General features: G+C 39.1%; 4 protein-coding genes across 4 annotated transcripts; all 4 read left to right on the top strand.

Annotated features, from left to right (window-relative positions):
- Positions 1–1,635: 1,635 nt before the first annotated feature.
- Positions 1,636–2,233, top strand: LOC131511497 (keratin-associated protein 6-2-like). Its single transcript, XM_058729145.1, has one exon. The coding sequence runs from the start codon at positions 1,673–1,675 to the stop codon at positions 1,928–1,930; it is 258 nt and encodes an 85-aa protein (XP_058585128.1). The 5' UTR covers positions 1,636–1,672; the 3' UTR covers positions 1,931–2,233.
- Positions 2,234–5,586: 3,353 nt separating this feature from the next.
- Positions 5,587–6,093, top strand: LOC131511495 (keratin-associated protein 21-1-like). The gene has a single exon (XM_058729144.1). The coding sequence runs from the start codon at positions 5,607–5,609 to the stop codon at positions 5,838–5,840; it is 234 nt and encodes a 77-aa protein (XP_058585127.1). The 5' UTR covers positions 5,587–5,606; the 3' UTR covers positions 5,841–6,093.
- A 3,198-nt stretch (positions 6,094–9,291) lies between these two features.
- LOC131511494 (keratin-associated protein 6-2-like) lies at positions 9,292–9,664 on the top strand. Its single transcript, XM_058729143.1, has one exon. The coding sequence runs from the start codon at positions 9,329–9,331 to the stop codon at positions 9,572–9,574; it is 246 nt and encodes an 81-aa protein (XP_058585126.1). The 5' UTR covers positions 9,292–9,328; the 3' UTR covers positions 9,575–9,664.
- A 3,843-nt stretch (positions 9,665–13,507) lies between these two features.
- LOC131511493 (keratin-associated protein 6-2-like) lies at positions 13,508–14,189 on the top strand. Its single transcript, XM_058729142.1, has one exon. The coding sequence runs from the start codon at positions 13,546–13,548 to the stop codon at positions 13,885–13,887; it is 342 nt and encodes a 113-aa protein (XP_058585125.1). The 5' UTR covers positions 13,508–13,545; the 3' UTR covers positions 13,888–14,189.
- The last annotated feature ends 844 nt before the right edge of the window (positions 14,190–15,033 follow it).

Raw genomic sequence — 15,033 nt, 5'->3', positions numbered from 1 at the left:
GCCAGGCTGTACTTCATCGGGAAACAGGGTTGCACAGAATAAAAGACTTTTTTTTCTGCCATTATGCATCTGTATTCAGAAACCTGAATGGAAAGGTACTGGAAATAATGTAATAGAGCTAGAAAACTTTTCCAATAGTTCAGGAGTATTGTGACAAGAAAGGGGGTGTTAGAAAAGCAAAGTGTGTATTCAGGGATTTTGTGCATTAGAGATTATGGTTGTGAATTTCAAGAATGGTAGAAAAGTAGGGAAAATTGAGGTAAAGAACAATTGTAGTGGGTATATTTTCCTTAAACTTCTTGTAAGGGATGAGTCACAGCAGAGGAACCACATACCCCAGTCTAAAAGTAGTAGGAAATACTGTCAACTGAAGGAAAAATGTCTACAAAGGAAAGATCATAGGAAAGGAAATCAGCAGTTTTATGAAATTCCCAGGTGAAAGTATTCAGTAAAAGACTGGATGTCACTCATTTCTTTGATGGGAAATTTTAGCATGGAGTAGAAGGAATGATCTTTCTGAGTTTGTACTCCCTCCCAGGTTGGATTTTAAAGTTCACAGTAAAAAGTAATACAAATTTTGGATTCTGCCAGATTCGTAAAATGGTGATTGATGTAAAGCGTAGAAAACGAAGACAAGCAGAAACATCCCAAGAAACAACCATACAAACAAAAAGCAGAGACACCTTCCTTTCTTCCTTCCATCCCTCCTTCCTTCCTTCCTTCCTTCCTTCCTTCCTTCCTTCCTTCCGACCATCTTTCTTTCTTTCCTTCTTTCTTTCTTTCTTTCTTTCTTTCTTTCTTTCTTTCTTTCTTTCTTCTTTCTTTCTTTCTTTCTTTCTTTCTTTCTTTCTTTCTTTTCTTTCCTTCTTTCTTTCTAACTCCTTCCTTCCTTCCTTCCTTCCTTCCTTCCTTCCTTCCTTCCTTCCTTCTTTTCTTTTTGACTTTATGTCTGGCAATAGAATGATTGGATAAAGGGTTTAGTTGAGAAAAAAAGGAACTATTTGCAATTAGACACCAATAAAAAGAGAATATGTAGATGTTAGATTCAAAACAAAGTTTCTAGATCTTAACACTATTGGCATTGTACAGCAGAAGTTCCAGTGTTGTTGGGCTTTGTTCTGATGACTGGAATTAGCATCCTCCCTTGTTTATCACACTTGGAGCTAGTAGATATCTGCAGTAGGTATCTGGGTGTGAGAAGGCAGGCAAAAATTTGCAATGGTTCCAGAAAGGAGATGGGAGTTATTTCCTTCCCTGTGGGGACAGGCAGATAACAGGAAAGAGGAGAGATCAAGAGGACCAAGTTTTCCTAAATGTCCCTCAACCATGATACATAAGGTAAATTAAATGACAACAAGTTGTGAAGGTGGGTACCAGTTTTATGTATGCCACATGATTCTAGTGAGAGAATTCTTTGGCAGAGCAAATTAAAATGCTGTTCTTTAAATATAACTGGAGACTCCAACAGAATGAAGTCACATTTCCCAAGACATTTATTGATTGTTGACAGTGAGTGGCATACCAGAAGTGCTTACATATTTGTTGGGTATGTCAGGGGATGAATGGTATGTTCTGCCAATTACTGACAGTATATAAAGGTCCAAGGCTAGTTGAAGACACACAGTTCACCACATCCTCTCACAACCCACGTGAATTCTCTTCTCTTGACAAGATGTGTTGCAACTACGGCAACTCCTGTGGCTATGGCTGTGGCTATGGCTACGGCTGTGGCTATGGCCCCTATTACAGCTGGAGTTATGGACCTGGCTATGGATGTGGATATGGCTCCCGGTATGGCTGTGGCTCTGGTTGTGGATATGGCTCCTGCTGTGGCTACGGCCCCAGATATGGCTGTGGTTGTGGCTATGGCTACAGCTGCTATGGTTACCGTCCATTTTGCTATAGAAGATGTTATTCTTCTTGCTGCTAGAACATCACCCCATTGTCCTCTAAATAAGAGACATCTAATGAGAGGGCTGAATCAAAGATTCATACCTCACATTTTCTATATCCAAGAAAATGCATGCTTCACAGAGGCTCACACCTCCAAGCAACATTTCTAGAATGGCATCCTGTGCCTCAAGGCCGTGTGGTATCATCTGACTGTTTTCTAAATGTTGGTGTTTATTCCTTTACTCTGGATTCTGTCATCTGACTGTGGCAACAAGCCTAACACCCCACAGTTGGGCAAATTCCTTATTCTCAATAAAAATGATTCTTTGCTTCTAATATATCTCTATGTTCTTGCTTGTGAATTACTCCTTTTTTTGAGGTATTATGACTTCTCTTGAAAACCTAGGTGACAATATGTTTCATGAACATGAGGGCTCTTCCTTCATATAATGGGAGCCTTTGTTCTCTTATGTGCATCAGAGAAAATGCCTTTTCTACCTGTGCCTTGCACCCCTCATGCCCAGGACCTCACACACCAACACAAATCACAGATATTTCAAAACTTTCATCTGGAAATCACACTCTGTGTAAAATGGAGGTGGAAGGGAAAGACAAGGAGGGATGTTATCTCTTTAGGAGGTTGTGAGTCAAGCTCCAGGGAGAAGAAGTGTGGCCTGAGTACTTCAAGGATTAATGGAATGGAAGAGAGAGTTTCCAGATTAATGAGAAATTAGAAATGGACTTGGATGTCTAATGAACTAAGGAAAGGAAAATTTAGAAGAAAGATGTGGTATTATATCATCTGTAATTTAATGGAAGTCTGAATGTATTTGTTAGCATATATTGAGAGTGAGGAAATTGATTTCAGTCACTTAACTCACAAATAGTTTAGAATGTTTTTGAAAGGGAACTATCCTACACTCTGAAGATACAGGAGGAAAATTGTGGAGTACTTTCTTGCTCTCAGAGTGTTGACATTCTAATGGCGATATTTAAAAATAAGTAGGAATTAGTTGAAATTAATTTGGCGAGATCATCCCTATGGAGGCAATAAAACATCTTACTGGGGAAGAGATTGCAGGCTGAAGAATCGAGGAGATAGTTCAAGGAGGTATTTTTACATTTTGTGTCGAATGAACTGATGCCATTTGAAAGAAATACTAGAAAGAACAGTTGTAAGTATAAAGGGGAAAGAGAAATTCATGAAGGTTGGGGTATGATTGGTGGTGCCACAATTTGTAGTAGAAAAGAGCAAGGGATAGTTTGGGAGTTGCGAGCTTAGTATTGTGTTGGGTTCTTACCAAAGTGTCTTTTCCTCATGTGCCTTCCAGAACTCTAACAGTTAGAGTGCACATCAGAAAAAAGTGTCTTCAGACTCAATTTCTACCAGCAGAAAGAATGACTCACTGTATCATCTCCATGACGAAAGTCACTGAAGAGAGGCTGAGTCTGAGGACACTGGAGCTAAAAGACTCCATCCACAACATGGCCAATTCTAAGGAAAATAACCCTGCCATCAAGATCAGCCCTGGCATGAGGCTATGCCCAGGATACTAAGTGTCCTGCTGTGGAAGGATCAGGGCTTCTGTCACAGGTTGGAAGTTTTCAATATGGAACACTCTAAGTCTGTTCTGAGGACTGCCTGTGCTCTGGGTTAGTCAAGGGTGGGTAAATCCTATAGACAGGGGAAGGAATTCCAATAATTACAGTTTGTTAAAAATTGACTCATTGTTCCATTATTTTCCTTGTCTTTGAAGGCTTTCTGAAGGAGGGAAGAACATCATCAGATAGGCATGTATATCACAATTTACATATCCATAAAGGGTCGAAAATTTTTTAGGTATATAAGCTAACTTGCACGTCTGTGACAAGGTGTTCATAAACTGACAAGTATCCTCAAAATGTGATATTTGAGTCTCACTAGTTAAAAACTTTTGAGACTTTCAGGACGGAAAGAGTAGAATGGAATGAGAACATGGTGATCATATATTGAATTATCTTATAACGTCTAATGGCACACCAACATTTGAACACGATTTTGTTTTAATGCATTTCTTTACTGGAGAAATATTGACTGAATTCAAATTATGTGCCAGGCTCTACTTCATCTGGAAAGAAGGGTGCACAGAAGAGGAGATTATGTTTCTGCCATTATGGATCTGTATTCAGAAACCTGAATGGAAAGTTACTAGAAATACTGCAAGAAAGCTGGAAAACTTTTCCATTAGTTCAGGAGTATTGTGACAAGAAAGGGGGTGTTAGAAAAGCAAAGTGTGTATTCTAGGGATTTTGTGCATTAGAGTTTATAGCTGTGAATTTCAAGAATGGTAGAAAAGTAGAGAAAATTAAGCCAGAGAACAATTGTAGTGGGTATATTTTCCTTAAACTTCTGGTAAGGGATGAATTAGAGCAGAGTGATCAGATAGAGTAGTCTAAAAGTCGTAGGAAATACTGTCAACTGAAGAAAAAATGTCTACAAAGGAAAGATCACAGGAAAGGAAATCAGCAGTTTTATGAAATTCCCAGGTGAAAGTGTTCAGTAAAAGACTGGATATCACACATTTCTTTGATGGGAAATTTTAGCGTGGAGTAGAAGAAATGATCTTCCTGAGTTTGTACTCCCTTGCAGCTTGGATTTTAGAGTTGTCACAGTAAAAAGTAATGCAAATTTTGGATTCTGCCAGATTCATAAAATGGTGATTGATGTAAAGAGTAGACAACAAAGATGAGCAGAAACATCCCAAGAAACAACCATACAAACAAAAAACAGAGACAGCTTTCTTTCTTTCTTTCTTTCTTTCTTTCTTTCTTTCTTTCTTTCTTTCTTTCTTTCTTTCTTTCTTTCTTTTCTTTCTTCTCTCTTTCTTTCTTTCTCTCTACTCTCTCTTTCTTTGTCTCTTTCTTTCTTTCATTCTTTCTAATTCCTTCCTTCCTTCCTTCCTTCCTTCCTTCCTTCCTTCCTTCCTTCCTTCCTTGTTTTCCTTTTGACTTTATGTCTGGCAATGGAATGATTGAATAATGGGTTTAGTTGAGAAAAAAAAGGAAGAATTTGGAATTAGACACCAATAAAGAGAGAATATAGAGATGTGAGGTTACAAACCAAGGTTTCTAGATCTCAACACTATTGGCATTGTACAGCAGAAGTTCCAGTGTTGTTGGGCTTTGTTCTGATGACTGGAATTAGCATCTTCCCTCGTTTATCACACATAGAGCTAGTAGGTATCTGCAGTAGGTATCTGGGTGTGAGAAGGCAGGTAAAAATTTGCAATGATTCCAGAAAGATGATGGGAGTTATTTCCTTCCCTATGGGGACAGGTAGCTTAGGAATCCCGAGATATCAAGAGGACAAAATTTTTCTAAATGTCCCTCAACGATGATACATAAGGTAAATTAAATGACAGTAAGTTGTGAAGGTGGGTACCAGTTTTACATATGGCCCATGATTCTAGTGTGAGAATTCTTTGGCAGAGCAAATTAAAATGTTGTTCTTTAAATATAACTGGAGACTCCAACAGAATGAAGTCACATTTCCCAAGACATTTATTGATTGTTGACAGTGAGTGGCATACCAGAAGTGCTTACATATTTGTTGGGTATGTCAGGGGATGAGTGGTATGTTCTGCCAATTACTGACAGTATATAAAGGTCCAAGGCTAGTAGAAGACACACAGTTCACTACATCCTCTTGCAACCCACGTGAAATCTCTTCCAAGATGTGTTGCAACTACGGCAACTCCTGTGGCTATGGCTGTGGCTATGGCTATGACTGTGGCTATGGGCCCTATTATGGCTGTAGTTATGGACCTGGCTATGGCTGTGGATATGGCTGTGGATACGGCTCCTGCTGCGGCTATGGCACCAGATATGGCTGTGACTGTGGCTATGGCTCTGGTTGCTGTGGCTACTGGCCATTTTGGTATAGAAGATGTTATTCTTCTTGCTGCTAGAACATCACTGTCCAAGACACATTTGCTTCTGAAATGGCACGCTTTAAGGGAGGGCTGATTCACTGATTTATACCCCAAGATTTCTATATCCAATGAATTGCATACTTCCGGTAATTGTGACCTCTAGTTTGCATTTGTATGAAGGCATCCTGTGGCTAAAGGCTATGTGGTATCCTCTGACTATTTTCCAAATGTTAGTCTTTACTTCTATTCTGGGTTCTGTGTTGAGACTGTGGCAACATATCTAAAATCCCACATTGAGGCAAATCCCTTATTCTCAATAAAAATGTTTCATTTTTTTTCTAACTAATCTCTGTGTTCTTGCTAATGAATGACTCCTTTTTGAGGTGTATGGCATCTCTTGAAACTCGGGCAACAATATATTCCAGGAACCTGGGTCTCTTCCTAGATATAATATAAGCCTTTCTTCTCTTATGTGCATCGGAGATAATGTCTTCTCCTATTTCTTGTATCCATAATACTGCAACATAAATAACACTGTGTAAGAACTATGTCCTTGAGGTAACACCGTATCTAAAATGGAGCTGAAGGCTGGAGGTGTAAGAGGAAGAGTTAGGACACCTCTTCGGGAAGTTGTGACACAAGCTCAAGGGGGAGGAAGTATGGCCTGAGTGCTTCAAGGATGAATGGGGTTGAAGAGAGAATTTTTGGGATTAATGAGAAATTGGGAGCTGCCTCTGTTGAGATGTAAGAAACTAAGGAAATGAGAAGCAAAAGAAAAACGTGATATTGTATGATCTGCATTTTGATGGAAGTGCAAATACATTTGTTGGCATATACTGAGTTTCAGGAAATTGATTTAAGTCAATTAATTTCCAAATCGTTTTGAATGTTTTTGAAAGGGAACTGTCACACACCCTGAAGGCTCAGTAGAAAAATTATAGGTGAATTTCTTGCTGTCAGAGTGGTTTCATTCTAGTAGGTTAATAACACAAAAAGAAGAATTAATTCAGATAAATTTAGAGAGATAATTCCTATGGTGTGAATAAAACAGCATCCTTGAGAAGACTGAAGTATTGAAGAGTTAGTTCAAGGATGTGTTTTGACATGTTCTGTCACATGAACTCATGTCAGTTTCCAGAAATACTAGAAAGGACAGTTGTAAATGTAAAGTAGAAAGAGAAATACATAAGGTTTTGGGTATGATCAGTGGTACCACGAGTTTTAGAGCAAAAAGACAATGGCTAGTGTCTTAAATGGAGCAGATATAAAATGAAATTAATATTTCCAGTTGATTTTCTGAGTTTGAATGCGTTCTAATTTGTTGGATTCTGATTTCAGTGTGTTTCTCTCATGTGCCTTTCCAGACCTCTAACATTTAGATCCTATAAAAAAATTGTCTTTCAGACACAATTTCAACCAGCAGAATAAAAGACTCACTGTCTCATCTCCATGACAAGGGTCACTGCACAAAGTCTGGGTCTGAGAACCCTTGGTTCTGGAGACTCCACAACTTGGCCAGTTCCAAGGAAGATGGCTCTGCCATCAAGGTCAGTCCTGGAGGGAAACTACACCCAGGATATAATGTGTCTTACTGACGAGGAAAGAGATGTTCTTTCAAGAGCTGGAAATTCTCACAGATGGGACATCTGTAAGTCATTTCTGGGGACTGACTGTGCTCTGGATAAATCAGAGGTGAGAAAATTGTATACACAGGGGAAGTCAATTCCAATCATTACAGTTTGTTGAACATAGAACTTATGGTTTCATTAGGTTCCTTTTCATTGAACACTACCTATAACAGGGCAGAATAGTATTTATTAGGCACGTATCTCATACTTTCTATTTCTAGTAAAGAGTTTATTATTTATTAGGCATATGAGATAACTTGTATATCTGTAGAAATGACTTTGAACACTAACAGATATCTTCAAAAGGTGAAATTTGTGACTGTTTTAGCAATGGAACATTTGGGACTTTCGGCTTGAATGAATTGAGAACATTATGACATATATTCACATTCTTATAGATTCTAAGTGATACCAACGTTTGAACATGGTTTTGTTTTAGTGTGTCTGTTTTTTATTGGCAGAAATATTGAGTTGAGATTATGTGCCAGGCGCTATGCTTAGAGCTAACCGATGATTCAAGGACACACAGAAGAAAAGATTTTTTTCTGCCATTAAACATCAGTGTCCCAAGCTCTTAATGGAAGTGTATAGAAATAAAGCAATAAAGATAGGAAGTGTTTTTCATTAGTTCGTGGGTATTGTGACCAGAGAGTGGGTGTTTAAAAAGTATCATGTCTATTTCAGGGAACTCGTGCATTAGAATTTATGGTTTTGAATTTCAATAATGATGGAAAAGTAGGAAAATTAAAGGTAAAGAACATTTGTAAGGGGATATATGTGTTGAATTTGTTGTTAGGGATGACACATAGTGGAGTGATCAGATAACCCATGAGCAATATTAGAAAAAAAACAGTAGGAAATATTCTCAACCAAAGGAAACATATGTAATAATGAAACTTCTCCGAAAAGGAAATCAGCAGTTTTATTAAAATGCCTGTGGAAGTCATTCAATAAAGGACTGGATGACACTCATTTCTTGGTGTTGAAATTTGAGTGTGGAGTAGAAGAAATGATACCTGAATTTGTACTCGTTTCCAACTAGGATTTCATAGTTGTTACAGTGAAAAGTAGTTTAAATTTGGATTCTGCCTGGATATGAACATAGTGACCTGGACAATGAAGGTAAGCAAAAGCATCACAAACAAATAAACAACATTCCCCACCCCCCGCCACTGTATGTCTGGTGATGAAAGGGTTGGACTTTCAGTTTAGTTAAGAAGAAGGGGAATCTTTGGACATAGACACGAGTAAAGAGAGAATCTAATTTATAGATGTGAGGCTACAAAGGTAGGTTTCTCGATCTCAGCACATTTGCCATTTGACATGAGGAATTTCAATGGCATTGAGGACTTTTCTGTGTCGTGAAATGGGCATCATCCCTAGCTTTTACCACACAGAGCCAGTAGATATCTGTAGCAGGTATCTGGGTGCAAGAAGCCTGGTAAGATATTGCAATGATTCCAGAAAGAAGATGAATTTTTCTTTCCTTTTGGACAGAGGTAGATGTTTTACAAGTGTGGAGAGATCAAGAAGGAGAAATATTTCCTTAAAATCCCTCAGCCTTCTTGTTAAATGATTGGAGATTGTGAACATGGATTTTGGTTCTACTTAGAGTCCATGATTCTACTGAGAAATGTTTTTTTGGCAGAATGAAATAAAATGCTGTTTTTATTAAAACTGGAGTCTCCTTAATAATGAGCTCACGTTGCCCAAGACATTGTTGATTGTTGACAGTGACTGGCACAGCACAGTTGCTTACATATTTGTTGGGTAAGTCAGGGCATGAGTGACATGCTCTGCTAATTACTGACAGTATATAAGGGTCCAAAGCAAGTAGAAGACACGCACTTCACCACATCCTCTCACAACCCACGTGAATTCTCTTCTCTTGGCAAGATGTGTTGCAACTACGGCAACTCCTGTGGCTATGGCTGTGGATATGGCTATGGCTGTGGATACGGTCCCTATCATGGCTGTGGTTATGGCCTGCGTTATGGCTGTGGCTATGGCTCAGGGTATGACTGTGGCTATGGCTCCTGCTGTGGCTCTGGCTGTGGATATGGCTGTGGCTATGGCTATGGCTCTAACTGCTGTGGCTACCGGCCATTTTTCTATAGAAGATGTTATTCCTCTTGCTGGTAGAACATCACTGTCCAAGCCCCACTTGCTTCTGAAAAGACACGCCTTAAGAGAAGACTCATTCAAGGATCTATACCCCAAGATTTATATATCGGGATCATTGCATGTGTCATAGAAGATTTGACCTCCAGTAACATTTGTAAGATGGCAGCTTGCGAATTGAGGCTGTGGAGTATCATCTAACAGTTTTCCATGAAGTGTTGGTCTTACTCTCTTAATATGGATTCTGTGTTGTGACTGTGGCAAGGATTCGAACATCCCACATTTGGGCAAATCCCTTATTCTCAATAAAAATGTTTCATTCCTTCTATCAAATGTCTCTGTTCTCTCTTGAGAAAGCCTCATTTCTTGAGGTGATCTGGCCTGTCTTGAAAATTGGGCTGACAATATATTCCATGTACCTGGGTCTCTTTCTGGATATCATACAAGCATTCCTTCTCTTACATGCATCGATATGATGTCTTCTCCACCTAAATCTCACATCCCTAACACTCCAACACAATCACACAGTATTCCAGAACTGTGCCCTGGAAATCACACTGTAGGGAGAATGGAACTGGAGGGAAAAGACGAGGATGAGGAGGGATGGCACCTCCTGGGAGGTTATGACAGAAGCCCAAGGGGAAGGGGGTGTGGCCTAAAGGATGAATGTGATGGAAGAGAGAGTTTCTGGTATTCATGAGAAATTGGAAACTGCCTGAGCTGAAGTGTGAAGAAGCAAGGAAAGGGTACGTTAGAATAAAAGCATGGTATCATATCATCTGAATTAGATGGATTTGCTAATATATATGTTGGCATAAATTGAGTTTGAAGAAATTGATTTAAGTCACTTAATTGACAAATACTCTTGAATGTGTTTGAAAGAGAACCATCCGACACACTGAATACATAGTAGAAAAATTGCAGATGAATTTCCTACTCTCAGGGTGTTTTTACATTTTGTTGGTGTTAATAAATATGTTACAAATTAATTATGACAAATTTAGACACATAATTTGCTTGGAGAGAATAAAACAGCTTCCTGGGGAAGAGAATGAAGGTTCATTAAATATTGGAGAGATAGTTCGGGGTGGTACTTTGATGTTTGGTGTCAAACGAACTGATCAAGTGGAAAGAATGGCCAGAAAGGGCAGTACCAAGCAGAAAGGGGAAGAGAAATTCATTATGTGTTGGGTATGATCAATGGTGCCACAATTTTCAGTTGAAAAGAGAAAGGAGTAGGGCTTTAATGGTATCCTTTAGTGTCTTCCCTGGTGCGTATACAAGAATGGGATGAGAAGCCCAGTCCTTTCTGAGTTTGAGAATCTTCCGTTTGTTGGGGTCTGACTTCAGTGTCCTTTCCTCAGGTGCCATTCCAGAACTCTCACCTTTAGATCCTACAATAGAAAATGTATTTCAGACTCAAATTCAACCAGCAGTGAAAAACCAATCACTGACTCATATGCATGGCAAAGGTGAGTGCACAAAGTCTGAGTGTGAGGATCCTAGAGCCAGGAGACTCTAAACCCTGTCAGATTCCATGGAGGATGGCCTTGCCATCGAGGTCAGCCCTGGATGGAGGCTATGCCCCATATATTAAGTGTCCTGCTGATGAAGAATTAAGTCTTCTCTCAAGGGATGGAATTATCACACATGGGATATTCTAAATCTGATGTGATGACTGAGTGTTCTCTGAGTTAGTCTAGGATGGGTACATCGTACAAACAGGGAAAAGAATTCTAATAATTACAGTTTGATGAAAATCTATTCATTGTTCTGTTATGTTCCTTGTCTTTGAAGGCTTTCTGAAGGAGGGAAGAATATCATCAATTAGGCATGTATATTATAATTTACATATCTAGTGAAGTTCTGGTTATTTATAAGGCATAGAGAACATATGGAACAATGTGTTCACAAACAGACAACTTTATTTATATTTATTCATATATTTCAATTGTTTTCATTTATTTATTTATTTTTTTGAGAGACAGACTGTCAGCGTGGGGGAGGGCAGAGTGAGAAATAGACACAGAATCGGAATCAGGCTTCAGTCTCCAGGCTGTCAGCACAGAGCATTACACGGGGCTCAAACTCACAAACTGTAAGATCATCACCTGAGCTGAGGTTGGACAGTTAATCAACTAGCCATCCAGCAACCCCCACACAACTATCTTTAAAGTGTGAAATTTGAGACTCTTAGTCCAAGAATATTGGAGATTTTCGGGTTGAATGGAATGAGAATATTGCGATAATATATTGAATTATTTTATAACTTCTAAATGGCACACCAACATTTGAACACGGCTTTGTTCTAATGCATTTTTTAATTGGACAAATACTGACGGAATTCAAATTATGTGCGAGGCTGTACTTTCTCTGGAAAGAAGGGTGCACAGAATAAGAGACTTTTTTTTTTCTGCCATTATGCATCTGTATTCAGAAACCTGAATGGAAAGGTACTAGAAATAATGCAATAGAGCTAGAAAACTTTTTCAATAGGTCAGGAGTATTGTGACAAGAAAGAGGGTGTTAGAAAAGCAAAGTGTGTATTCTAGGGATTTTGTTCATTAGAGCTTATAGTTGTGAATTTCAAGAATGGTAGACAAGTAGCGAAAATTAAGCTACAGAACAATTGTAGTGGGCAAATTTTCCTTAAACTCCTTGTAAGGGATGAATCACAGCAGAGGGATCACATACCCCAGTCCAAAAGTAGTAGGAAATACTGTCAATTGAAAGAAAAATGTCTACTAAGGAAAGATTACAGGAAAGGAAATCAGCAGGTTTATGAAATTCCCTGTTGAAAGCATTCAGGAAAAGACTGGATGTCCCACATTTCTTTAATGGGAAATTTTAGCGAGGAGGAGAAGGAATGATTCCTGAGTATATACCCCCTTCCAGTTTGGATTTTATAGTTGTCACAGAAAAAAGTAATGCAAATTTTGGATTCATAAAATGGTGATTGATGTAAAGTGTAGACAACCAAGATGAGCAGAAATATCCCAAGAAACAACTATACAAACAAAAAGCAGAGACACCTTCATTTCTCCCTTCCTTCTTTCCTTCCTTCCTTCCTTCCTTCCTTCCTTCCTTCCTTCCTTCCTTCCTTCCTATCTATCTTTCTTTCTTTCTTTCTTTCTTTCTTTCTTTCTTTCTTTCTTTCTTTCTTTCTTTCTTTCTTTCTCTTCCTCCCTCCCTCATTTCCTTCCTTCCTTCCTTCCTTCCTTCCTTCCTTCCTTCCTTCCTTCATCCTTCCTTTCTTTTTGACATCATGTCTGGTAATAGAATGATTGGATAAGGGTTTAGGTAAGAAAAAAAGGAAGTATTTGGTTTTAGACACCAATAAAGAGAGAATATAGAGATGTGAGATTTAAACCAAGGCTTCTATATCTCAACACTATTGGCATTGTACAGCAGAAGTTCCAGTGTTGTTGGGCTTTGTTCTGATGACTGGAATTAGCATCTTCCCACGTTTATCACCCTTGGAGCTAGTAGGTATCTGCAGTAGGTATCTGGGTGTGAGCAGGCAGGCAAAAATTTGCAATGATTCCAGAAAGGAGATGGGAGTTATTTCCTTCCCTATGGGGACGGGTAGATAGCTTAGGAAAGAGGAGAGATCAAGAGGACAAAATTTTCCTAAATGTCCCTCAACCATGATACATAAGGTAAATTAAATGACAACAAGTTGTGAAGGTGGGTACCAGTTTTACGTATGCCACATGATTCTAGTGAGAGATTATTTGGCAGAGCAAATTAAAATGCTGTTCTTCAAATGGAACTGGAGACTCCAACAGAATGAAGTCACATTTCCCAAGACTTTTATTGATTGTTGACAGTGAGTGGCATACCAGAAGTGCTTACATATTTGTTGGGTATGTCAGGGGATGAATGGTATGTTCTGCCAATTACTGACAGTATATAAAGGTCCAAGGCTAGTAGAAGACACACAGTTCACCACATCCTCTCACAACCCACGTGAATTCTCTTCTCTTAACAAGATGTGTTGCAACTACGGCAACTCCTGTGGCTATGGCTGTGGCTATGGCTGTGGCTATGGCTATGGCTGTGGCTATGGCCCCTATTATGGATATAGTTATGGACCTGGCTATCGCTATGGCTATGGTTGTGGCTATGGCTATGGCTGTGGCTATCGCCCCTATTATGGCTGTAGTTATGGACCTGGCTATGGCTGTGGCTGTGGTATGGGCTATGGCTGTGGATATGGCTCCCGGTATGGCTGTGGATATGGCTGTGGATATGGCTCCTACTGTGGGTATGGCTCCGGCTGCTATGGTTACCGGCCATTTTGCTATAGAAGATGTTATTCTTCTTGCTGTTAGAACATCACCACATTGTCCTCTAAATAAGAGACATCTAATGGAAGGCTGAATCAAGGATTCATACCTCACATTTTCTATATCCAGGAAATTGCATGCTTCACAGAGGCTCACACCTCCAAGCAACATTTCTAGAATGGCATCCTGTGCCTCAAGGCCGTGTGGTATCATCTGACTGTTTTCTAAATGTTGGTGTTTATTCCTTTACTCTGGATTCTGTCATCTGACTGTGGCAACAAGCCTAACACCCCACAGTTGGGCAAATTCCTTATTCTCAATAAAAATGATTCTTTGCTTCTAATATATCTCTATGTTCTTGCTTGTGAATTACTCCTTTTTTTGAGGTATTATGACTCCATTGAAAATCTAGGTGACAATATGTTTCATGAACATGAGGGCTCTTCCTTCATATAATGGGAGCCTTTGTTCTCTTATGTGCATCAGAGAAAATGCCCTTTCTACCTGTGCCTTGCACTCCTCATGACCAGGCCCTCACACCTCAACACAAATCACAGGTATTTCAGAACTTTCATCTGGAAATCACACTCTATGTAGAATGGAGGTGGAGGGGAAAGGCAAGGAGAGATGTTACCTCTTTTGGAGGTTGTGAGACAAGCTCCAGGGAGAGGAGGTGTGGCCTGAGTACTTCAAGGATGAATGGAATGGAAGAGAGAGTTTCCAGATTAATCAGAAATTAGAAATGGACTCGGGTGTCTAATGAACCAAGGAAAGGATAATTTAGAAAAAAGATGTGGTATTGTATCATCTATAATTTAATAGAAGTCCGGATGTATTTGTTGGCATATATTGAGAGTGAGGAAATTGATTTCAGTCGCTTAACTCACAAATAGTTTAGAATGTTTTTGAAAGGGAACTATCTTACACTCTGAAGATACAGGAGGAAAATTGTGGAGTACTTTCTTGCTCTCAGAGTGTTGTCATTCTAATGGCTATATATAAAGCAAGTAAGAATTAGTTGAAGTTAATTTGGAGAGATCATCCCTATGAAGGCAATAAAACTTCTTACTTTGGAAGAGTTTGCAGGCTGAAGGATTGAGGAGATAGTTCAAGGAGGTATTTTGACATTTTGTGTCAAATGAACTGATGCCATTTGAACGAAATACTAGAAAGAACAGTTGTAAGTATAAA

Source organism: Neofelis nebulosa, chromosome 5 (genome assembly GCF_028018385.1).
Source record: "Neofelis nebulosa isolate mNeoNeb1 chromosome 5, mNeoNeb1.pri, whole genome shotgun sequence".
Taxonomy (NCBI): Eukaryota; Metazoa; Chordata; class Mammalia; order Carnivora; family Felidae; genus Neofelis; species Neofelis nebulosa.
This window is presented reverse-complemented; position numbering and strand designations above follow the sequence as displayed.

Excerpts from the sequence above, each read along its gene's own strand:
- LOC131511497 (XM_058729145.1), top strand. The coding sequence starts at position 1,673 with ATGTGTTGCAACTACGGCAACTCCTGTGGCTATGGCTGTGGCTATGGC.
- LOC131511495 (XM_058729144.1), top strand. The coding sequence starts at position 5,607 with ATGTGTTGCAACTACGGCAACTCCTGTGGCTATGGCTGTGGCTATGGC.
- LOC131511494 (XM_058729143.1), top strand. The coding sequence starts at position 9,329 with ATGTGTTGCAACTACGGCAACTCCTGTGGCTATGGCTGTGGATATGGC.
- LOC131511493 (XM_058729142.1), top strand. The coding sequence starts at position 13,546 with ATGTGTTGCAACTACGGCAACTCCTGTGGCTATGGCTGTGGCTATGGC.